At 42.7% G+C, this 24,705-nt stretch overlaps 1 protein-coding gene across 1 annotated transcript in view; it reads right to left on the bottom strand.

The window, feature by feature from the left end:
* Positions 1-4,194: 4,194 nt before the first annotated feature.
* Positions 4,195-24,705, bottom strand: part of LOC141079538 (anoctamin-9-like) — a 107,246-nt gene continuing 86,735 nt past the window's right edge. Inside the window, exons 7-11 of the mRNA XM_073565349.1 lie at positions 19,933-20,018; positions 18,651-18,785; positions 16,796-16,892; positions 5,408-5,468; positions 4,195-4,316 (exon numbers count right to left, since the gene is read on the bottom strand). Coding sequence (XP_073421450.1) covers positions 4,210-4,316; positions 5,408-5,468; positions 16,796-16,892; positions 18,651-18,785; positions 19,933-20,018 — 486 coding nt within the window. The 3' untranslated portion in view covers positions 4,195-4,209. The remainder of the gene's footprint in view (positions 4,317-5,407; positions 5,469-16,795; positions 16,893-18,650; positions 18,786-19,932; positions 20,019-24,705) is intronic.

Raw genomic sequence — 24,705 nt, 5'->3', positions numbered from 1 at the left:
TCTTGTGAGGATCGGAGGTTGCGTGCGGGAAAGTACCGCTTAATTACATGACGCTGCATGCGCCCTGCGTCCCCTATCTTTGTCACTGGGGGCGCAGGCTGTGCGCAGTATGTGTTTGGCGGCGCATGCGCCTTTTTGACGGTGTGCCGAGCGCAACCAAACTGCAGCAGGTTGCGTTTGGCAAAGGTCGGCGCACCGTCAAAAGGACGCATGCGCCGCCAAACGCATACTGCGCACGGCCTGCGCCCCCAGTGAGAAAGATAGGGGACGCAGGACGCATGCAGCGTCATGCGCCGGTAGGCGGAGCTACCGGCGGAGGCGCGACAGGGGGCGGGGCTTAGCGGCGGCCGTGCGCAGGCCGTCGCTGCGCTCAAAAGCGCTAGTGTGAAACTAGCCTAAGCTGTGTGAGAGTACCTCAGGGTACACTCACAGCTTTAGAGCATACCAGGGGAAGGATAGCAGGATCCAGCCCCCAAAATGCCCACCTGCTCTGAGGGTGAGCGGGAAAATAGTGTGTGATTTGGTCCACCCACTGCTTGATAAAGGTTATCATCTGTACGTTGATAACTTATACAAGCATCCCACTCTTTCAGTCCCTCTCTGCTAGAGCTACCGCAGCTTGCAGTACTGTGTGCAGAAACCAGAGGGGTCTCCCTTTGTTGCTAATAGAGCAGCCTTTCCCAAAGGGTGAGAGCCGAGCCCAATGTAGCGGCAACATGGTTGTGGTCAAGTTCAAAGACAGAAGGGACGTCTTTTTCTTGACAACAATCCAAGGTACTGGCACCACGGCCACTACCATTAGAGGTACCCCAGCACAGGTCCACAAACTGGACTGTGCCCTGGGGTACAACAAACACATGGGGGAAGTTGATCTTTCTGATTAAGTCCTCTAGCCCTATAGTGCCATGTGGAAGGCTAAGGTGTTGTAAAAAAACTGTCTGTGCACATCATACAAATGGCTCTGTATAACAGATACGTGCTATCACGATGTGCAGGCCAGACCAACAACAACTTCCTTCAGTTCCAGGAGGTATTGATAAAGGCCCTGATGTTTGAAGAAGAGGAAGGAGCGGGCCCCAGCACCCCTGGAACTCAAGCTTCCCGTATGGTACCAGGGCAACATTTTCCTGGTGAGAGGAGAGCAAAAAAAAAGGTGCTGGGTGTGCTATAAAAGGGGGATAAGAAAGGAGACTCGTTTCCAATGTGAAACGTGTCCTGACAAACCTGGACTGTGTTCAATGAATGTTTCAGAATTCATCACACGTCCGTGGACTAAACACATCCTGACATTCCCCTACAGAACTCACCCACACCAGCCTGACATACACAACACCACACACACACCCCAACCTGATGTACACTAAACCACACACACCAACCTGATGTACACTACACCACACCAACCTGACATACACTACGTCAGGTTGGTGTGTGGTGTGGTATAGTGTATGTCAGGTTGGTTTGTGTGTTGTAGTGTACGTCAGGTTGTTGTGTGTGTGGTGCATACTACACCACACATATCAACCTGACATACACTACACTATACCACACCGCACACCAACCTGACGTACACTACACCACACACCAACCTAACGTACTGTATGTCAGGATGGTGTGTGGTGTATGTCAGGATGGTGTGTGTGTGTGTGTGTGTGTGGTGTATACTACACCATACACACCAACCTGACATACACTACAATACACCACACACCAACCTGACATACACTACATACTTTCCATACGCGACATGGTGTCCGCTAACAATTGGTGCTAATTTTCCATTCAAAAAGTCAAATGGCGCTCCTTCCCTTCCGAGCCCTGCCGTGCACCCAAACAGTGGTTTATGACCACATATGAGGTATCGGTGTACTCAGGAGAAATTTCCCAACACATTTTAGGATCCATTTTATCCTGTTGCCCATGTGAAAATGAAAATATTGAGGCTAAAAGAAAATTTTTGTGAAAAAAAAAGTACTTTTTCATTTTTACAGATCAATTTGTGAAGCACCTGGGGGTTCAAAGTGCTCACTATCCATCTAGATAAGTTCCTTGGAGGGTCTAGTTTCCAAAATGGGGTCACTTGTGGGGGAGCTCCAATGTTTAGGCACACAGGGGCTCTCCATACGCGACATAGTGCCTGCTGACAATTGGAGCTAATTTTGCATTCAAAAAGTCAAATGGCGCTCATTCCCTTCCAGGCCCTGCTGTGTGCCCAAACAGTGGTTTATGACCACATATGAGGTATCAGTGTACTCAGGAGAAATTTCCCAACAAATTTTAGGATCCATTTTATCCCTTGTCCATGTGAAAATGAAAAAATTGAGGCTAAAAGAACATTTTCGTTGGAAAAATTAAAATGTCCATTTTTTCCTTCCATGTTGCTTTAGTTCCTCTGAAGCACCTGAAGGGTTAATAATCTTCTTGATTGTAGTTTTGAGTAGCTTGGGGGTGCAGTTTTTGGAACGGTGTCACTTTTGGGTGTTTTCTGTCATGTAGGCCCCTCAAAGGGACTTCAAATGTGATTGAACCCTTACTGAACCCTTATAACTTCCTAACAAAAAATTTTTTTTTTAACAAAATTGTGCTGATATAAAGTAGACATGTGGGAAATGTTATTTACTAACTATTTTGTGTCACATAATTCTCTGGTTTAACAGAATAAAAAAAAAATTGAAAATTGCAAAATTTTCAAAATTTTTGCCAAATTTCTGATTTTTTCACAAATAAAATAAAAAATTAACGACCTAAATTTACCACTAACATGAAGCCCGATATGTCACGAAAAAAACAATCTCAGAATCGCTAGGATGCGTTGAAGCGTTCCTGAGTTATTACCTCATAAAGGGACACTGGTCAGAATTGCAAAAAATGGCCAGGTCAGTAAGGCCAAAATAGGCTGGGTGGTGAAGGAGTTAATGAATTGTTGCTGCAATAAAAAAACACGTAATTCTGTCGTTTTTACTTTTTTTCTCGTTACGCCGTTAAGTGATTTGGGTTAATTTTTTTTATATTGATAGATGGGGTGATTCTTAACGTGGCGATAGCAAATATGTGTATGTTTAATTTTTTTTAAGGTTTTATTTTGAATGGGGTGAAAGGGGGGTGATTTGAACTTTTATATTTTTTTATTTTTTAATATTTTTAAACATTTTTTTTTTAACTTTTGGCATGCTTCAATAGTCTCCATGGGAGACTAGAAGCTGCCAAAATCCGATCACCTCTGCTACATGCAGGCGATGATCAGATCGCCTGTATGTAGCAGAATTATCGACTTGCTATGAGTGGTGACCACCTGGCGGCGCTCATAGTAATCTGGCAGTGACAACATAGATGTCTGCTGAGACCTCTGGTTGTCATGCCAACCCAACGGTGACCTGCGGTCAAGTGATACGGGCGCTGATGGGCGGGCTGCACCCCCCTACATCACTTCCCTCATTTCTATTTATCGGCCTACCTGCTTGTTACGCTCTGCAAGCGACTTTCGACTAACATCCATACTAATCTGTACCTTCCACTCCCAGGTCCAAGACTTCTCCCAAGTTGCACCAATCCTCTGGAATGCTCTACCCAAAAAAATTAGGACTAACCACAACTTAAACAGTTTTAGGCGCTCCCTCAAAACACATCTGTTTAGGGCGGCGTATTGCTTTGCCTAATCTAAGACCTTTTATATATAGCCAATTCACTATTTCTCTAAACATAACTCTCCATCAAACCGACCGCACTTAAAATCACTACAAATAATGCCTGGTGACTACTTATCTATCCCCCATTCCCTCAAGATGGCTGGATCATCCTTGTAAATACACACCTGTACTTTGTGTCTCCCCCACCTCATTGTAGATTGCAAGCTCTTACGAGCAGGGGCGTCATTATCTTTGCTTTAATTATTGTATTATCTTTAACGTTGTTACCTATGACTTGTATATGAACTGCTGACTTGTAAAGCGCTGCGGAATATGTTGGCACTATATAAATAAAGATTATTATTGTTATTGTTAGTAAGAATTGTGGCCATTCAAAACTTTGGCTGACCATGTGGTCTTTGGCAAAATGGTGTGAGAGCCACTGCTAGTTAGCGACGGTCTATTCAGGTTCACAGAGGGGTCCCAAGTGTAGGACCTTCCTCTATAATGCCCATATATCCTAGTGGGCAAATGAAAAGAGATTGTTTAGGTGACCCCTTTACTGTAATGACACCTGAGAGCATTACCTAAGAAAATATAATACTACCTCATCCTCATCCCAGCTATACAGGTTCCACCATGAGACATCTCTTGCTCTCTGCCTCTTCCACAGCTCCAAGAATATAGTAGCTGAAGGGAAACACATTGATCATAATAAATCTTTACATGCATTTTTTTCGTCAAGTACATTGTAAAATATGTATACATATAAAGGTGTCCATATACAACCGATGAATGTTGGCTGAACCCAATCAGATTTTGGCAAGCCAGCCCAGGCAATCATTTATTGTGTAGAAGGGTGTTCCAAATCTACCATGGTGGGAGATGAAAGAAATAAGATATGTTGTCTGGCTGTGACTTATTCCTCTTTCCATTGAGAACACAAACAAACTAGACTGAGCAGAGAGGGTATGTACAGTATATACGAAGGATAGCCACCTACTGAATGATGAGTTGTCTCTCTTTGTATCTAAATGATTGACACATTAGGAAGTGCTCTAATTTTACAGTGTCCATTGAAACCTAGGGCTGTTATGCACATTAGCCTAACACTAGCCGAACCCACCGATACGAACGGGTTCTGCTGACAGTCTAAGGTGTATGTGGGGCCCTAGACAAATAGCAAAAGGTTCCAGCTCCATAAAAATTGCTTTATTCAATCTTCATTAAAAATAGATGCATAGTGGCAAATCCTCGTTTAGCAAAGTGTCAAGGCATAGCAAGGCAACGCGTTTCGATCAAACGATCTTTGTCAAGCCAGGACGGCTTTGTCAAGGATGGCTTGACAAAGATCGTTTGATCGAAACGCGTTGCCTTGCTATGCCTTGACTCTTTGGTACACGAGGATTTGCCACTATGCATCTATTTTTAATGAAGATTGAATAAAGCAATTATTTTTATGGAGCTGGAACCTTTTGCCATTTGTCTTGGATTTTCCGGTGTCTTCACGGCTGTTCCGAGCACCACGTGGCTGTATTTGGTGAGCTGGCTAATTTCTTCTTATATTGTATGTGGGACCCTAACAGATAATTGTCGGAGGAGCTAATGATCCAGCATGTCCAATTTTGAACTGTCAATCCGCTCTCGAGTTGTTCATTTAATTATCTTTACTTGCTTCTTATTCGAAGGCGTGATACTGTTTACTCCTGTACCAATATTGGCCCCATTATCTGTTCACCTTCCAAAATTTTCACACAATCAATTTATAGTGATTTTCTTACCCCACACTGCCATTATCATAGCAAAGAAAACTGTGCCCTCGTTGTCAAATAAATGCGTAACCTGCACAGTAAAGAAAAAAATAAATTGATGTGATTTTGCCTTCATTGAATTATGGTTAACAAAAATGTGTCTTGACCCAAATGTAAATTTCTTCTAAAATTAAAGTAAGTTTAAGTTTCTGATGAACAGTATCCGTTTCTAGAATGCTAATAAAAAATCTTTTACAGTGGACGTGTCACTGGATTTCACAATACAAAGTGTAAACATTATTCAACAACTCTTAGGATGCATTTACTCTGGCCGATAATCGGAACGAGCGTTCTTGATTATCGGCCTCTCTATATAGACCGCCAATCACCTGCAAAATGCTAACTTGTTAAGTGGAATGATTTTTAATCTTGCTTAAAGATTATCGAATTCAGCAACACACTCTGTGTAATCAGAACATGTGCTATCAAGAGCAAGGATATTTAATGTGCACTGAAATATTGTTCTGTGCCCATCTTAGTGCAGTCACCCTGTCTAAGCAGGCTATTAAAAGACTGCTGATCAGCTTGCATGTAGCCAATCATTGGTCATGTAACGGCCACGATGGGGCTGTGCAATTGCACCCTTAGGCTAAGTTCACACGTAGCGGAATTCCCGTGGAAGTTACCACGAGAATTCCGGAATTCCATTCGGCGGGAAAATCGCATTTTAAATTCCCGCGATTTTCCCACAGAAAAACTAGCGATTTGCAAGAGTAATTAGCTTGCAGAATGCTAGAGTTTTCCAAGCGATCTGTAGCATCGCAAGGAGAACTGATTGACAGGTTGGTCACACTCGTCGAACAGTGTTTGACAAGTGTGACCAACTTTTTACTACTGATGCTGCCTATGCAGCATCAGTAGTAAAAGATAGGATGTAAAAAATAATTAAAAAATTAAAAATATTGTTATTCTCACCTTCCGGCGTCCCGTGCAGCCTTCCCACCTCTCTCCATGCTCCCGGCATCTTCCGGTCCCAGTAATCCATGCGCAAATGACCGCGAGACATCGCGCTCCCGTGAGGTCAACACGGTCATTCTCGCAAAGGATTACTGGGACCGGAAGACGCCGGAAACGTGGAGAGAGGCGGGAAGAAGATCGCCGGCTGTCGGAAGGGGAGAATAATACAATATTTTTTATTTTCATTCTATTTTTTACAGGGATATGGTACCCACAGCCCGGAGGACAGTCTCCTCTCCTCCACCCTCTGGGTACCATCCGCAAATGTTCTGCTTACTTTTCGCATGGTGGGCACAGCCACATGCGGAAAGTAAGCAGAACAATGCATTCCTATGTGTGTGGAATCGCCGCGATTCCGCAAAATTAATGAGCATGCTGCGATTCCGCTGCGGGAAAATCGACAGCATTCGCACAGCATTGCGGAATCCCATAGGATTGCATGGGATGCTGTTTTTTTGCGTTTTTGCGGCAAAATCGCAAGTTTAAAATCACCGCGAAAACGCAAAAAAAATGCTACGTGTGAACCCAGCCTTAGGGTATGTTTCCACGTTAAGTATTGGCAGCGCTTTGAACGCAGCAGATATCCGCTTCATCCAAAGTGCTACCGGCTTTTGTACCCACGGTGATTCCCCATGTGCTCATTGAACACATGCGGAATCACCGCATCCTATACATAGGACGGTGCAATTTATCTTGCGGAGACTGAGTGTCTATGCAAGATAAATAGACATGCTGTGGTCTATAAAGACGCATGGCATGTGCATATACGCAGGGATGCCAGAGGGGTCCCTGCACGCATAGTGGAGATGGGATTTCATAAAATCCCGTCCACTATGCTGTAACATCTGGCCGCAGCAAATACTGAACGTGGAAACATACCCATAGACTTAAGGTGGCTGGTGTATTTATTTATAAAATTCTTCGCCAGTATGGCTGTGTAATCCAAAAAATCCAGTTAGAGCTAGGCTCATCAGTAACTTATTTTAATATTTGTGAAAGTCTCTTTTCCTCTAAGGAGTATGCAGATATTCTTACATAGATTTTCAGTGAACCAACCACATCCAGTCTGGGAGAACCCTTTAACAATGTCTGTCTGTTGACAGATCTTCCTTAATCATTTCATAGTTACTGCAATGAAATATAAAACGGCCAAAACAATAAAAAAAAAACATTTTGGTCGTAGCTGGATGTCAATGAATGGTGATGTGCAGATTGCAGATGAAAGGGAGGATGTATTGAAAAAGACAACTGCATTGTTTCCATCTCTTTGCTTAACTTTCATAAATATCAATGGAGAGAACTATGTGCAGCCACCTCTCTATTGGAGTCAGCAGGAAATGCTGCCTATACTAAAGGATAGTTCTCATTTCTTTAAAGTTTAAAATTGCAGTGGGTTTGTAAGAACAAGGTACTCTGAAATATATTATTATTAAAAATTTCTCAAGAACGCAGGGATCTTATTAATAGAGCTTGTAAGCGCCGCTCTGGAACTGCCGCAACACACTGTTACCTCCCAATCTGGCTGCGTTCAATGTAACTGCAAGCCTCTGATGCTGCAGATACAAAGCTGCCTCTGCTTGCAGCATCTGAGCGAACAATTCAGGCCTGTGGCATGATAATGCCGCTTGTTCAAACTGTCAATCATACAGTAGCACATCACTGCCTAGCATGCAGGAAGCCCGGTACTAGTGGAGCTATGTGCTCCAGAAGACTAGATGAGACCACCACTTTAAATAGCACTCTCCTGTGGATTTACAAAAAGTATACATGATGTGAAAATGGCCTTCATGAATGGAGCAGAGATGCAATACCAGACACACAATTCCCACTATCCTTAGAACAGCTATGGTAAAAATTAAGAGACCACTGCACAGTTTTATAAAAATCAGCTTCTCCACATGTCTGACAGCCATTCCATTCCAGTGTCAGTTGAATTCCAACCAGAGTACACCTCATTCTACTTAATGTGCTTCTGATTAGGTGATCACCTGAACCAAATCTTATTTAACAAAGGAAAGTATAAAAAACCCTGCTGTGGTGTTCACAATCCTCTTGCAATTGGACAGGCTGGATGGCAAAACAAGTGCTAGTAATACCCCAATAGTAATAGGAATGAAAAAATAACTTTTAACCATGCCAAAGGAGTTGAAAAGAAAAGTCTTGAGTGAGTAAAAGAAAGGCCCCATTCTGGCTTTACTAGCAGAGGGATACAGTGAGCGTCATGTTGCCTCCATCCTCAAAATTTCTAAGATGGCAGTCCATTACAACAAAGTCAAGCAGCAGACATTGGGCACAACAAAGCTACAGACCAGCAGGGGGCGAAAACGACTCTTCACTGACTGGGATGACCGAATGTCACTCAGCAACCACAGGATGAGATCAAGTGACCTACAAAAGGAATGGCAAATGGCAGCTGGAGTGAAGTGCACAGCAACAACAGTTCGTAACAGGTTCCTAGAGGCAGGGCTCAAGTCATGTAAAGCTAAAAGAAAGCCTTTCATTAATGATAAGCAAAGGAGAGCCAGGCTGGTTTGCCAAAGACCATAAGGATTGGACCATAGAGGACTGGAGTAAGGTAATCTTCTCTGATGAGTCTAATTTTCAGCTTTGCCCAACACCTGGTCAACTAATGGTTATATATAGTCCCTCTTAAGCTGGGTGTCTGTTTTGGACCCGGAGAGACTCTACCACTATTCACAGGTAGGTAGGTTTTAACGTTAGAGAGTATAGTTACTGTCCCAAATGGGTACACCTTGCCGTGGTGGGACAGCTTTCTGCTTTTTTGATCAAAACAGTGTTTACTAAGTACCCTATGTTTATTTATTGCACTTGCTTTTTTACTTATTTATTTTCATTGGGGTATATGCACACATTGTTTTTTCCTTTGGTTTTGTAATCTTCTCTGATGAGTCTAATTTTCAGCTTTGCCTAACACCTTGTCGTCTAATGGTTAGACGGAGACCTGGAGAGGCGTACAAGCCACAGTGTCTTGCACGCACTGTGAAATTTGGTGGAGGATCAGTGATGATCTGGGGATGCTTCAGCAAGGCTGGAATTGGGCAGGTTAATGTTTGAGAAGGACGGATGAATCAAGCCGCAAGGTTATCCTGGAAAAACAGTTGATTCCTTCTGCTCAGGCAATGTTCCCCAACTCTGAGGACTGTTTTTATCCAGCAGGACAATGCGCCATGCCACACAGCTAGGTCAATCAATGTGTGGATGAAGGACCATCACATCAAATCCCTGTCATGGCCAGCCCAATCTCCAGACCTGAACCCCATTGAAAACCTCTAGAATGTAATCAAGAGGATGATGGATAGTCACAAGCCATCAAAGAAGAACTGCTTAAATGTTTGCGCCAGGAGTGGCATAAGGTCACCCAAAAGCAGTGTGAAAGACTGGTGGAAAGCCTGCCAAGACGCATGAAAGCTGTGATTAACAATCATGGTTATTCCACAAAATATTGATTTCTGGACTTCCGGTTCCTTAGCCCGCATGTGAGGAGCAAGGCTTCCAGCGCTCCCCAACCCCCTGCTAAAAGGCAGAATTTACACCGCACATCAGACCCCTGGAGTACCGGGAACGGGAGGAGAGGAAGGTCCGGCCCTGCTGCACCACTGCATGGACAGATACGTCCTCAGGAACAGCTGTAGGGGAGCAGCTCAAAGCCGAGGGAGGGAGACACGCGCGCCTTCCAAGATGGCGCCGGCGCCGACCTCAGCAGCGGCAGTAGCTGCTGCAAAACAAACGGAGAGGAAAGGGGAGCAGGGAGGAAGGAGAGACGGCAGGGCTGCGACACACAAGTCTGGGGAAACCGCGACTGGGAAGCCCAAGGAGACCCAGGGTACCCCTAAGGTATGCACTCTCCCTGACGCGCTATATGCCCCTGCATCCCCAACTGCCACGGAGGAACGCGGTGACTATGAGGAGCGCGACCCCCCTAGGCTGCAGATACCGGAGATGGATTATAAAAAGCTGGCAGGGGAGGTGGCAGGACATTTGCTGCCTGAAATCACGTCTAAGCTGAGGGACTACATAGGATCAGCTTTGCATGACATGCAGACGCACCTGGATGAAACTGCTGAGAAGGTTTCCGCAGTGGAGACACGTGTATCTACACTGGAAGACACTGTTTATGATGACCAGACAACAATATCTAGACTATCTAAAGAAAATCTGATTTTGAGAGATAAAATTGATGATCTGGAAAACAGATCCAGACGGAGAAATATCCGGATTATAGGAATCTCTGAAAAATTCCCCATAAAGGACTTAAGAAATCTGTGCGAAAATATGATCCCCGAGGCATTGGGGATCGAGGCGGGGAAGATAATAGAGCGAGTACACCGCATTGGTCCCCAAAAGAACTCGTCCGAATTGGGTAACCAGATAAGACCTAGGCAAATCATTACCAAATACCTGAACTTTTCGGACAAAAATGATGTAATTCAGTCCTATAAAAGACTTAGACGACCCCTTGAAATTAGGGGGGAAAAAGTGCTCTTATTCGAAGACTTTTCTGCAGAAGTGACCAGGCAACGCAGAGCTTTCAGTGTGATATGCACAGAATTACATAAAAACAATGTACGATTCCAATTGAGATACCCGGCAACCCTCTACATTAGACATCAAGATGGCTCTTCACATTCATTTTACAATCCCAAAGAGGCAGAGAAATATCTCAAGACCCTGGGAGTCGACCACACAGAGGATGCAAGATCGCAGGGAAGCGCAAACAGTCCCAGAGATCATCTAAAGAGCTGGCCGACATACACTGAGGATAGAAGCCCGAATCTAGCATCGGATCTACCGAAGGCCCAGAGAACGTCCAAACAATCCGGGAAGGTTTGAAGAACGGTGTATGGGTTGCTACTGAGGACAGAATGGGTTTTGATGTATAGTTTTTTTTCTTTTCTCTTTCCGGGGTCTGAACACCTCTCGGACTGCCCGAGGTATTTGTATTCTATATGTCTGACTGTAACTGATCACGCAATAATGGGAGAGAGGAAAGGGGGGAGGGGAGCAAGGGAAGGAAAATGTGCGGGGAAGAAGTGAAGTCAAGAATGGTACGCCAATCTGGACAAGGGTCCTGGAGACGTTCTTCAGGTTCCTTAGGGGATAAGGGGGCAGGGAAAATGTTAATTTTGGTTCAATTGGTTTGTTGGGGGTATAACTGTAGTTTTGATTTTCCTGTTAAGATACTTGCAAACGGCGCTCGTAGGCTATCAAGGCGACAGACAATTGGCTCATATGGACAAAGCAGGATAGGCAGCTCCCATGCTCGTGCCCCTGTATTAGGTGTCATTGGGACACCTACGCTTGGCCCACCTAAAAAAAAATAAAAAATTTATGAGGATAGTTACTTGGAATGTAAAGGGCCTGAGGTCCCCACAGAAGAGGCTAATGATTCTTAGACATCTTAAACGTATTAAGCCAGATATAGCCCTATTACAAGAGACACATTTGGAGTTGTCGGACTTCAAGAGGATGGAAAAATTGTGGGTGGGCAAAACATATGGGTCCCCAGCTATTAATAACAAGGCAGGAGTACTAATTTTAATAGATAAAAATTTCCAGCACCAGATGGTGAACACTACAACGGACCATGAGGGGAGGCTACACTCGATCACCATAACGGCATCTGGTAGCACATACAAAATAATGAACGTTTATGCCCCCAACGAAAACAACAAAACATACTATCATTATCTAGAACAAGAAATATTGAAAGATCCCACACAGAATCTGATAATCGGGGGGGATTTTAATTCGGTGGTGAATATCTTAGAAAATAGAAAAAACAAATCACGGGGGACACCGGGACTGAGAGGCCAAGATAAAGTAATTCCCCCATTGCTAAAAAACACGGGCCTGACTGACACTTGGAGATATCTGCACCCACAGGATAGGGAGTTCACTTTCTATTCACCCACCAGGGATGCGTGGTCGAGGATAGATCATTTCTTTGTCTCCCCGCCTATCCTTAACAAATTGCTGTCGGCTACAATACACGATCTGGTGATATCGGATCATGCGCCTGTGATAATAGAACTGGCAGATACGTTCCCTAGAGGAACAGACTATCTATGGAGATTTCCTAGTTACTTACATGACAACGAGGATTTCGAATTAAAACTGAGGGAGTGGTGGGGAGAGATAAGAGAAGACAATAGGGCACACGAGACTAACTCACCCCTACTATGGGAAACAATTAAAGTAGTCATGAGGGGAAAAATAATTTCATACACGTCAGCTTTAAAAAAAAAAAAACACAGGAAAAGTACACAGCACTCACGAATAGGCTCAGACAGACTTATACCCTATTTCAAAGCCACCCCAACAAATTAAATAAGGATAACTGGTTAATGGAACAAAGAGAATTTAATACTTGGATGGCAAAGAGGGAACAATTATTTAAATCATCTAGCGAGGCCAAATTCCATAGATATGGAAATAAAGCAGGAAAACTGATGGCCTCTATGGTCAGGAATAGATTCTTTGCGCAAGGCCCTTTCCATCTAAAAGACCTAAATGACAACATACAGAATAAACCAAAAGAAATAGCCAGTATTCTGGGAAAATACTATAAGAACCTTTATATGGATAAGGCGGATCGGGGAATACCGACGATTGCATTACTCGACCGACCAGACATCCCGAAGTTATCAGATGAACAAAAACAATTCCTAAATACACCCATCACACAAGAAGAAATTAAACAGACAATTAGGAACTTGGGGAATGGGAAAGCCCCGGGCCCTGATGGCTATTCGGGAGAATTTTTTAAGATCTTACAGGACGAAGCATCCCCTGTTTTAGAAAAATTATTTAACGGGATACTAGAAGGGAAACCCATGACGAGGCCCAGCAAATTAGCATATATCAAAGTTTTACCAAAACCAGGAAAGGATCCCCTGTCGCCGGGATCATATCGTCCCATTTCCTTAATAAATGTAGATAACAAAATAATGTCTAAAATCCTGGCCGATAGATTGGCAGAAATATTACCACACCTAATTTCAGAATCACAGGCGGGCTTTGTTAAGGGTAGGTCGGCAACGAGCAACATGAGAAAAGTCATGTTGGTTTTGGACAGGGTAAACCTCAATCCCACTCCAAGTGAAAAACCAGCACTACTAACAATCGATGCCGAAAAAGCATTTGACAATGTCAGGTGGGAATGGCTTTTCAGGGTATTGGCAAGAATGGGTTTTGATGGCTCCTTCCTGACCTACATCACAGAGATATATTCAAAGCCGGAGGCCCAGATCTACATTCCAGGTTTCCTCTCGGACAGATTCCCACTGTCCAGGGGGACAAGGCAGGGGTGTCCTTTGTCACCTCTGCTATTCAATATAGCTCTGGAACCTTTGGTGAGAGAGCTGTCTGACCCGCAGCGGTTTCCTGGCATTCAGATCGGTGGGGAGGCAGTGCTCGCTACTTTCTTTGCCGATGATATTTTGCTTTTCCTAAGGGATCCCTTTGTGCAGGTGGAATCGGCTATAGAAACGATCAATACATATGGGGACTACGCGGGTTTTAAAATTAACAAGATTAAATCCGAACTGCTTCCCCTGGGAAGGTGGGACGCGGCGAATAGACAGAAATTAAATAGAGCTCAATTGGGGGTGGGCATGGCGAAATCTTATATTAAATATCTAGGCATTAAAATAGGGGGGGAGCCATCATCTATATACAAATTAAACTACCCTCCATTAATAGCAAATATAGTAAATGATCTAGTAAAGTGGAAGGATCTGCCATTAAATTTGACAGGGAGAATACAGCTTATTAAAATGATGAGTACTTCAAAACTAATGTACCACCTTCAAACGATCCCACTCCTGCTGAAACACAATGATGTAAAATCCTTGAATTCTGCGTTCTCCAAATTTATTTGGAGAAACAAAAAACTACGCATAAGTCTCAAAAAGTTGATGACTCCAAAGATGGAAGGGGGCTTAAACTTATCAAGTGTTAGAAACTACAATATAGCGTGCCTGACAAGGTATTTTTTAAACTGGTTGCATGGAGAGAGTAAATATTCGGCCTATGCCATAGAGAGGGATTATGCCCAACCTTGGGATCTTAGGTCCTTGTTGCACGCAAGACTAAAGATGCTTCCAGCCAAAATCAAAAATTCTTTGATATTTCGGGATACTATTGCCACCTGGAAGACGGTGAGAAAAAAAATACAAACTTCCGTTCCGAATTTCTAAATACCTCCCAATGTGGAATAACATAGAATTTTTACCGGGAGTAGAGAATAAATTGTTTAAGGAATGGAGAGACAGGGGTATACAGGAGATAGCTCATTTGACTCATCCTACAGAGAATAGATGGCTAAGACAAAACGAAATAAGAGAAAAATTTGATCTCCAAAAATTTCAAACGGTACAATTTGAACAGATTAGGTATCATATCATGTCCCACTTAATAGACACGCAGGCGGAGTTCACATGCAACGAGTTCGATAGAATGGTAGATGCAGCAAAAAACTTCTTGTCTATTTCAACGCTGTACAGCACGATGAGAGGGGTGCTTTTAGATAGTCATCCAGATACCTTCTATAAAAAATGGGAATCGCAACTGGAGGAAAGGGCTATTGGAGACAAAATAAGGAAGGGGTGGACTAAAGCTCGCCAGTCCCTTATTAATGAAAGCTGGAGAGAAACTCAATTCAAAATAATACATAGGGCAATATACGCCTTCCAGTTTCCAAGGAGCTCTGATAAGCCAGAAAGACTCACGAAATGTCCCAAATGTAATACCCCATATACTGACTTACTTCATGGCCTGCTGATTTGCAAGCAGGTGGCAGACATGTGGGTTGCAGTTAGAAAATATATAAAGAACATTTGGGATTGGGGCGATGAAATCCCGAGAGATTTGGTTTTATTTCACCACTGGGAAAGGTGCCCCGATGCTCATGTAGGGGGGGGGGGCCCCCGCAGGTCGTCCACATAATCATAATGCTCATGAAAAAACTATTATTAAAAAACTGGCTACAGAAGGACATGCCCACCATAAAAGAACTCTCGGGACGCCTGAAACATGTAATGCTAATGGAGAGGTTAGAGGCAGAGAAGAGGAAGTCTTGCGAAACATCTAGATTTTTTACAAAATGGAGGCATTATATTGTGGAGCACTGTAATAAGGAGGAAATACAACGCATAGTTGGTCCTTTCAGAGACACAACGTGGTACCACAGGGAATCATTGGGGGGAACACTGGGAATATTAAGCCTGAACTGAAGCAAATGATTTCTGTGAGCCAAAGAAAGTCAAAGATAAAAGGTCTTAGGGTCTGTGAGCGAGTAGGTTTTTTTTTTTTTACAAAGCAAGGGAGGAAAAGGTTTTAGGGTTTTTGGGGGGTGGGAGAGATTGTTGGGGAGGGATAAGGGCAACAAGGTCAAGGTTGATCTTCTAATATGTAATCATAGGGAGGAAGTGAGACGCTAATGATTATTAGACAGACTGCTACGAGGTGTACATGTTTACAATTATGGCTGCGAGGATGCGTTTCTCCAAACTATGCAACTATGTACCATGACTTGTATCTGTGGTTTCTTTTTCTTTTTGTTTGGTAACAAAAAAAAATTGTAATAAAAATAGAGTTTAAAAAAAATATTGATTTCTGAACTCTTCCTGAGTTAAAACATTAATATTGTTTCTAAATGATTATGAACTTGTTTTCTTAGCATTCTTTGAGGTCTGCAAGCCCTGCATTTTTTGTTATTTTGAGCCATTTCTCATTTTCTGAAAATAAATACAAAATGTATTGTTTGGTAATTCGGAGACAAGTTGTCAGTAGTTTATAGAATAAAAAAGCAATTTACATTTTACTCAAAAATATACCTATAAAGAGAAAAATCAGACAAACTGAAAATTTTGCAGTGGTCTCTTTAATTTTTGCCAGAGCTGTATTTCACCTCAATTGGGCTGAGATGCAGTACTTTACAAAGAAACACAGAGCAGTATTAGGTAAAACGTAAAAGTGGAGCATCACTGTCTTCTCATCCTCCTTATTGGTGGTTGTTCCAGTAGATTGATCTGCACCAGTCACATTGTAGCAAAATATCATTTTGAAATGTCATTGATTCATAGTTCAGTTATGAAACCCTCTTTGTATCGGCACGTTATACGTAATGATCCAGACTTTACTGGATCTCTGTTGTTAGCTACAAGGTTATCATGTGACATGAGTGATACATTTGTCATGTTCACTTCAAATTATCTTATTAGGAATAATGTGTACCGAATATGGATGTCTGCAGATACTAGTATAAAAGATCTGTGGCCAGTGTGGAAGTATGGAATATGTCAATGCAATGGGCTTATCAATTCATGTAAGCTACAAACCTTATAATAGATGGACACTTGGTGATCATTCAGATCTTACCTTTGCATACGTACAAGTGTCAGATAATGGCCAGTATGGGCAATTCTGGTCACAGAGAGGACACATCAATGTTGCGTTCGCGGTGCAAATCTCTTGACTAAAGGCAATAAGAGAATACGATGGTTTTACTGCACAGTATTAATGGCTATTCAACTATCCATTAGATCTGCAGTTGCTTAGTCCAGTTGATATAGAGTGAAAACTAACAATAAATGCCTTGCACCAAGAGAGTCTGGCCTGCCAGGACTAAGCCAGGCCTTGAGATTATTGTAAATATCTACTGTAGTTGTTTGTTATCTTATTGGAGTGATATGTGCATATTGGGCAGTGAAGGAGGTCCCACAGTGCAAGATTTCCTCTAGAATTAAAGACATAGATGATAAATCAAAAGGTAGGAGGTAAGTGGAATATTGAGTGCAGATCTTGACGATAGTGATATTGTCCAAAAAAATCCCTTGTGCGAGTGGAGCATTAGTGAAAATTGGCAATCACTAATAATTTTTTTGTCTGTGGAAGTGATGGTCACACATGCTCACTACCGTTATTTTCACATAAGGAACTTTGAGCCCAAACGCGCAGGATTAGTTACCCGTTGTTTCCCCTGGATACCCGATCAGGACCATTGAGCACGCTGGTATCCAGGGTAAACAGCGGGTAACTAAGCACCACGCGGCTCTTAGGCCTGTTTCACACTTCAGTTTTTGTCCATCAGTCAAGATCCGCCATTTTGCAAAAAAAACGGATCAGCCATTTTGCTTGGCGGATCCGTTTTTTTCCCATTGAGTTGCATTACTGGCGGATCTTGACGGATGGCCATCCGTTGGATCCGTTTTTTTGCGGATCCGCCAAAATATTGACGTCCGCCGACATGCCCGAACGGAGCATGTAACGTTTTTTCGGGCGGCAGGATCCGCACTTCACACTGCGCATGCCCGAAAGACTTCACTCAGCCTGAAATTTAATCCTAAAGTCTGTTCTGGCGGCTGGAAAAAAATCTCTCTCTCTCTCCTTCCTCCCCAGGCTACGGTTCCTTTAAAATTCTTCATTCATCGGATCCGTAAAAAAAAACGGTCTGGTGGCATCTGTTCACATCAGTTTAGCAACGGATCCGCTTTCCGCCATTTTGGCGGATTTTAACTGATACAAAAAACTGAAGTGTGAAACAGGCCTTAGGGACCCGCTGTTTTACCCTGGATACTAGCTCCCAGCATCTGCTGTATGGCGCTGGGAGCTCGCTGATCGTTGGTCTCTCGCTGTCACACGCAGCGATGTGTGCTGCCCAGCGGGAGACCAATGAAAGATTTATGGCCCAGACCATTAGGCAACGAGTAACGATCAACCAACTGATTGTTGCTACGTGTCACACGCAACAACGTCATTTCGACATCGCTGCAACGTCACCAAACTGGTGACGTTGCAACTATATCTTTCACAATATCGTTGCGTGTAACGGGACCTTTACACAGTTCCCATTGAACACAATGGAATGATCATGTAATGCATGGACATGTGGGATCCTCCACAGCAATAACTGCTCTTCATAGGGAACATTTGTACAAGATGATTATATATAGTCTATAAAATGCTAGCAATAAAGCAAGTACTGACTGGCTCCTGAGTTTTAGAAATATTTCACCCCTTACATCATATAGTATGAGTACTGCTGTAGAAGTGAAAAAGAAACCACCTAGAAAAATATTGAATATTCAAGAAGCTGAAAATGAAGGAAAACAGGTTTTGCTTTTCTTGCATCCATCTCTTAAATATCACTTCAATGAACCATGCCTATGCCTTCACAGACACTGCTAAGACTATAGTTCCATACAAACATAAAACAAATGTTAGTGAGTCTTACCTGATTTTGCTGGAATTGAAATGCACAAACCCATAAAAAAAGACCGCTACTCCTATTACAGCTGCAGGACCCAGCATGAGGGTGTACCACCCAAGCCATGCAAAATATAGGGCCACTTTCTCTCCAAAATACTCTCTGCAAAAGAACAGTTCCACTTTAAATCAACATGGCATGGGAACCAAAGACAAAAAAAATCAAAGTAAGGTTGTATATGATACATGTATATATGTTCTGTGTTTTTGAAAAATTATGGCAAAAGTCATAATGCACGGCAATCTATTGTAGCGCTATGCAATCTTTAAGTTATACGGAACCATAATACAGTGATCATAAAAGTGTGTGCTTAACTATGGAGACACATTTTTGTGATGGTTTCAATATGAATCAAATAGGAAAAAAATTGAGTTTGTATTGCAACATTATCATCAACTTGTACTTGAAATATATTTCCATAATTCTGCGCCATACAGAGGCGCCATACATTGACTTGTGGCAATATTCTGTGTGTTATCCCTGTGTTGGTCACTCCTTGCACAACCCTTTTTTACAATGCTGATTTCCCTTGTTTAAATAATAAAAAACATCCTCCACTTCAGCATCTGCGCCATTCTGATTGGTTCCAAATTTGTTTTGCATTAGGACAATGATGCCGAACATACAGTCAAGGTCAATAAGAACTGTCCACAGTATAAAAAAAAAACAGAGTTCTGGATATGGCCCCGAAAAGCCCTGATCTCAGCATCACTGAGACTGTCTGGGATTACATGAAGAGACAGAAGAATTTGCACAAGTGACATCTACAGAAGATCTGTGGTTAGTTCTCTAAGATGTTTGGAACAACCTTCCTACCGAGAGCCTTCAAAAACTGCGTACAAGTGACAAGTACGGTACCTAGAAGAATTGATGCTTTAATGTGGTTTTGAAAGCAAAGGGCGCTCACAACAAATATTGATTTGATTTCAATTCTACTTTTGTTCCTTCATGTTCTATTTTGTTAACTAAAAATAAACTATTAGCACCCCTATTTTGGAGAGCATTCTTGTTGTTTCCACAACTGTTTACAACTTTAGCACAGCAATATTTTGGCCGGCAAGGGAAACCAGGGAGACAGGCTGTTAGTGGATCAGCATTATATATATAGCATTATATATATTTCGGATAGTTTACATACCAGGAGAATGGGGTAAGCAATGTATTTCTCATATTAAATATTGCAATTAATATTGGTGTTTGTGAGGCTGCAATGATGATGTTAAGATAATACAGAATACCCTCAAATTACCTAATCTGTGGCACTGGCTGCCGGTAAATGACATCTCGCCATCTTGCCCACTTTTCCTTTAGATTTTTACCAGTTGTTTCTTCAAGCTGTAAAATAGAGAGAAATAAGTAATGCACTTTAATACAGAAGGAGGTTAACCCCTTCATGACCCAGCCTATTTTGACCTTAATGACCTGGCCATTTTTTGCAATTCTGACCAGTGTCCCTTTATGAGGTAATAACTCTGGAACGCTTCAACGCATCCTAGCGATTCTGAGATTGTTTTTTCGTGACATATTGGGCTTCATGTTAGTGGTAAATTTAGATCGATAATTTTTGCGTTTATTTGTGAAAGAATCAGAAATTTGGCGAAAATTTTGAAAATTTCGCAATTTTCAAATTTTGAATTTTTATTCTGTTAAACTAGAGAGTTATGTGACACAAAATAGTTACTAAATAACATTTCCCACATGTCTACTTTACATCAGCACAATTTTGGAAGCAAAATATTTTTTTGTTAGGAAGTTATAAGGGTTAAAAGTTGACCAGCGATTTCTCATTTTTACAACAAAATTTACAAAACCATTTTTTTTTAGGGACCACCTCACATTTGAAGTTACTTTGAGGGGTCTATATGGTAGAAAATACCCAAAAGTGACACCATTCTAAAAACTGCACCCCTCAAGCTACTCAAAACTACATTCAAGAAGATTATTAACCCTTTAGGTGTTTCACAGGAACTAAAGCAACATGGAAGGAAAAAAAGGACATTTTAATTTTTCCAACAAAAATTTTCTTTCAGCATCAATTTTTTCATTTTTCACATGGGCAACAGGATAAAATGGATCCTAAAATTTGTTGGGCAATTTCCCCTGAGTACACCGATACCTCATATGTGGTCAAAAACCACTGTTTGGGCGCACGGCAGGGCTCAGAAGGGAAGGAGCGCCATTTGACTTTTTGAATGGAAAATATGCTGGAATATTTAGCGCTTGCCATGTCGCGTTTGGAGAGTTGCTGTGTGCCTAAACACTGGAGCTCCCCCACAAGTGACCCCATTTTGGAAACTAGACCCCCCAAGGAACTTATCTAGATGCATAGTGATCACTTTGAACCCCTAGGTGCTTCTCAAATTGATCCGTAAAAAAAAAAAAAAGTACTTTTTTTCACAAAAATTATCTTTCAGCCTCAGTTTTTTCATTTTCACATGGGCAACAGGATAAAATGGATCCTAAAATTTGTTGGGCAATTTCTCCTGAGTACACCGATACCTCATATGTGGTCATAAACCACTGTTTGGGTGCACGGCAGGGCCCGGAAGGGAAGGAGCGCCATTTGACTTTTTGAATGGAAAATTAGCTCCAATCGTTATCGGACACCATGTCGCGTTTGGAGAGCCCCTGTGTACCTAAACATTGGAGCTCCCCCACAAGTGACACAATTTTGGAACCTAGACCCCTTAAGGAACTTATCTAGATGTGTAGTGAGCACTTTGAACCCCCAAGTGCTTCACAAAAGTTTATAACATAGAGCAGTGAAAATAAAAAAATCATTTTTTTTCCTCAAAAATGATTTTTTAGCATGCTATTTTTTATTTTCACAAGGGTAACAGGAGAAATTGAACCAAAAAAGTTGTTGTCCAGATTGTCCTGAGTACGCTGGTACCCCATATGTGGGGGGGGGCACTGTTTGGGTGCACGGCAGGGCGCAGAAGGGAATGAGCGCCATTTGACTTTTTGAAATGAAAATTAGCTCCAATCGTTAGCGGACACCATGTCGTGTTTGGAGAGCCCCTGTGTGCCTAAACTTTGGAGCTCCCCCACAAATGACCCCATTTTGGAAACTAGACCCCCTAAGGAACTTATCTAGATGCATAGTGAGCAATTTGAACCCCCAGGTGATTCACAGAAGTTTATAATGCAGAGCAGTGAAAATAAAAAATCTTTTTTTTTTCCCTAAAAAAATTTTTTTTAGTTGGCAATTTTTTATTTTCACAAGGGTACTAGGATAAATTGGACCCCAAAAGTTGTTGTCCAGTTTGTCCTGAGTACGCTGGTACCCCATATGTGGGGGGGAACCACTGTTTGGGCACACGTTGGGGCTCAGCAGGGAAGTAGTGACATTTTGAAATGCTGACTTTGATGGAATGGTCTGCGGGCGTCATGTTACATTTGCTGAGCCCTTGATGTACCTAAACTGTGGAAACCCCCCACAAGTTACCCCATTTTGGAAACTAGACCCCCCAAGAAACTTATCTAGATGTGTGGTGAGCACCTTGAACCCCGAAGAGCTTCACAGAAGATTGTAACGCAGAGCCATGAAAATAAAAAATCTTTTTTTTTCCTCAAAAAATGAATTTTTAGCTCGCAATTTTTTATTTTCACAAGGGTAACAGGAGAAATTGGACCCCAAAAGTTGTTGTCCAGTTTGCCCTGAGTACGCTGATACCCCATATGTGGGGAGGGACCATTGTTTGGGCACACGTCGGGGCTCGGAAGGGAAGTAGTGACGTTTTGAAATACCGACTTGATCGAATGGTCTGCGGGCATCATGTTACGTTTGCAGAGCCTCTGATGTGCCTAAACAGTGGAAACCCCCCACATGTGACCCCATTTTGGAAACTAGACCACCAAGGAACTTATCTAGATGTGTGGTGAGCAGCACTTTGAACCCCCAAGTGCTTCACAGAAGTTTATAATGCAGAGACGTGAAAATGAAAAAATCATTTTTTTCCACAAAAATAATTTTTTAGCCCCCAATTTTTTATTTTCCCAAGGGTAACACGAGAAATTAGTCCCCAAAAGTTGTTGTGCAATTTTTCCTGAGTACGCTGATACCTCATATGTTGGGGTAAACCACTGTTTGGGCACACGTCAGGGCTTGGAAGGGAGGGAGCACCGTTTGACTTTTTGAACGCAAAATTGGCTGGAATCAATGGTTGCACCATGTCGCGTTTGGCGACCCCCTGATGTGCCTAAACAGTGGAAACCCCTCAATTCTAACTCCAACCCTAACCCCAACACACCCCTAGCCACAGCCCTAACCCTAACACATCCCTAACCACAAGCCTAACCCTAATTCCAACGCTAACCCTAATTCCAACCCTAACCCTAACCCTCTTTCCAACCCTAACCCTCTTTCCAACCCTAACCCTAACCCTCTTTCCAACCCTAACCCTCTTTCCAACCCTAACCCTCTTTCCAACCCTAACCCTCTTTCCAACCCTAACCCTCTTTCCAACCCTAACCCTCTTTCCAACCCTAACCCTAACCCTCTTTCCAACCCTAACCCTAACCCTCTTTTCAACCCTAACCCTAACCCTCTTTTCAACCCTAACCCTAACCCTCTTTTCAACCCTAACCCTCTTTTCAACCCTAACCCTCTTTTCAACCCTAACCCTAATGGAAAAATAAAAATAAAAATATTTTCTTTATTTTATTAGTGGTGCCTACCTATGGGGGTGATAATCGGGGGGTTTATTTACTTTTTCTTTCATTTTGATCACTGTGAGAGTGATCAAAATGAAAGAATTGAATCTGCAGCCGGCAGATTCGGGCGGGCGCACTGCGCATGCGCCCGCCATTTTCTAAGATGGCGGCGCCCATGAACCGGACCCGCCGGACACCGGGAGCGACACGGGGACTTAGAAGGTGCCGGGGGAGGTGAGATGGGGTGAGGGAGGGATCGGAAGCTGGCGGGGAGCGGAGGGAATGGGAGGGGGGCAGATCATGACAGCGGCGGCAGATCGCCGCTGTCATTCAGTTGCGGGGGGGGCGATCACCGGTGGGGGGGGTGGAATCGGTGTCTCCAGCCATGTCCGATGCTACAGCAGCATCGGCCATGGCTGGATTGTAATATTTCATCAATTTTCATTGATGAAATATTACTATCGCTCTGATTGGCTGTTTCACTTTTAACAGCCAATCAGAGCGATCGTAGCCACGTGGGGGCGAAGCCACGCCCCCTGTGGCGAAGAACAAAGCCCCCTGTATCTGCGGGTCGGGTGACCTTTCAGTGACCTAGGTCACCCGACCCGCAGGGGGGCTTTAAAGTCATGACGCCACATAGGCGTCATGGGTCGTTCTGGCATGACTTTTCATGACGCCTACGTGGCGTCAAAGGTCGTGAAGGGGTTAAAGAGGACCAGTTATGACTCCTGACATGTCTTTTGTAAAAATTCTGAAGCATCTTTTGTTAGAACTCTGCTGTGCCGTTCGTCTGGTTTTCCTTCTGGAAATGTGCTACCAGCTGACGGCATGTCAGTAAACTATTTAATCGGTGTTCAAGGTATCAGACTATATTGATAATGACCCTTCGATAAGGAGAATTTTAACACTTAGTTGTCAATTTATTCATTTTTGGAGGAACAAAATTGTGAAGAAGAAATATTCTCCAAAATTGTTAATATAGAGAGAATACAAGAGCTGGCAGGTGTTCCTTAAAAGGAGTTGGCCAATTTATAAAACATTTTATATAGCAGGCTAGGTAATTCTAATTTAATAGAGTGGGTTCCACCAGAGGAACGTTGATGAGTAAGAATTGTTCTAAACATATAACCCCTTTGAGAATAGACAAGTCTTTGTCGAATCATCCCTTTATACTTTTTGTTATCCATGCATCCAATCAACCATACTTCCATTTATTCATCTTTTCAGCTTAAATTACTCAGTACATAAGTTCTATTCTTTTTCATATTCCTGTTATTTTTCATTGACTGCAAGGGAGAGAAGTTTCTTTCCAACAAATTGCACACTCTAGACCAGCTGGCCACTTCTCGTGTGTAGCTATGGAAAG

This window comes from Dendrobates tinctorius, unplaced genomic scaffold (assembly GCF_039654945.1).
Source record: "Dendrobates tinctorius isolate UK_male_01 unplaced genomic scaffold, ASM3965494v1 ptg000677l, whole genome shotgun sequence".
In the NCBI taxonomy this organism is placed as follows: Eukaryota; Metazoa; Chordata; class Amphibia; order Anura; family Dendrobatidae; genus Dendrobates; species Dendrobates tinctorius.
The sequence above is the reverse complement of the archived record's forward strand: the minus strand, read 5'-3'. Positions and strand labels throughout refer to the sequence as shown.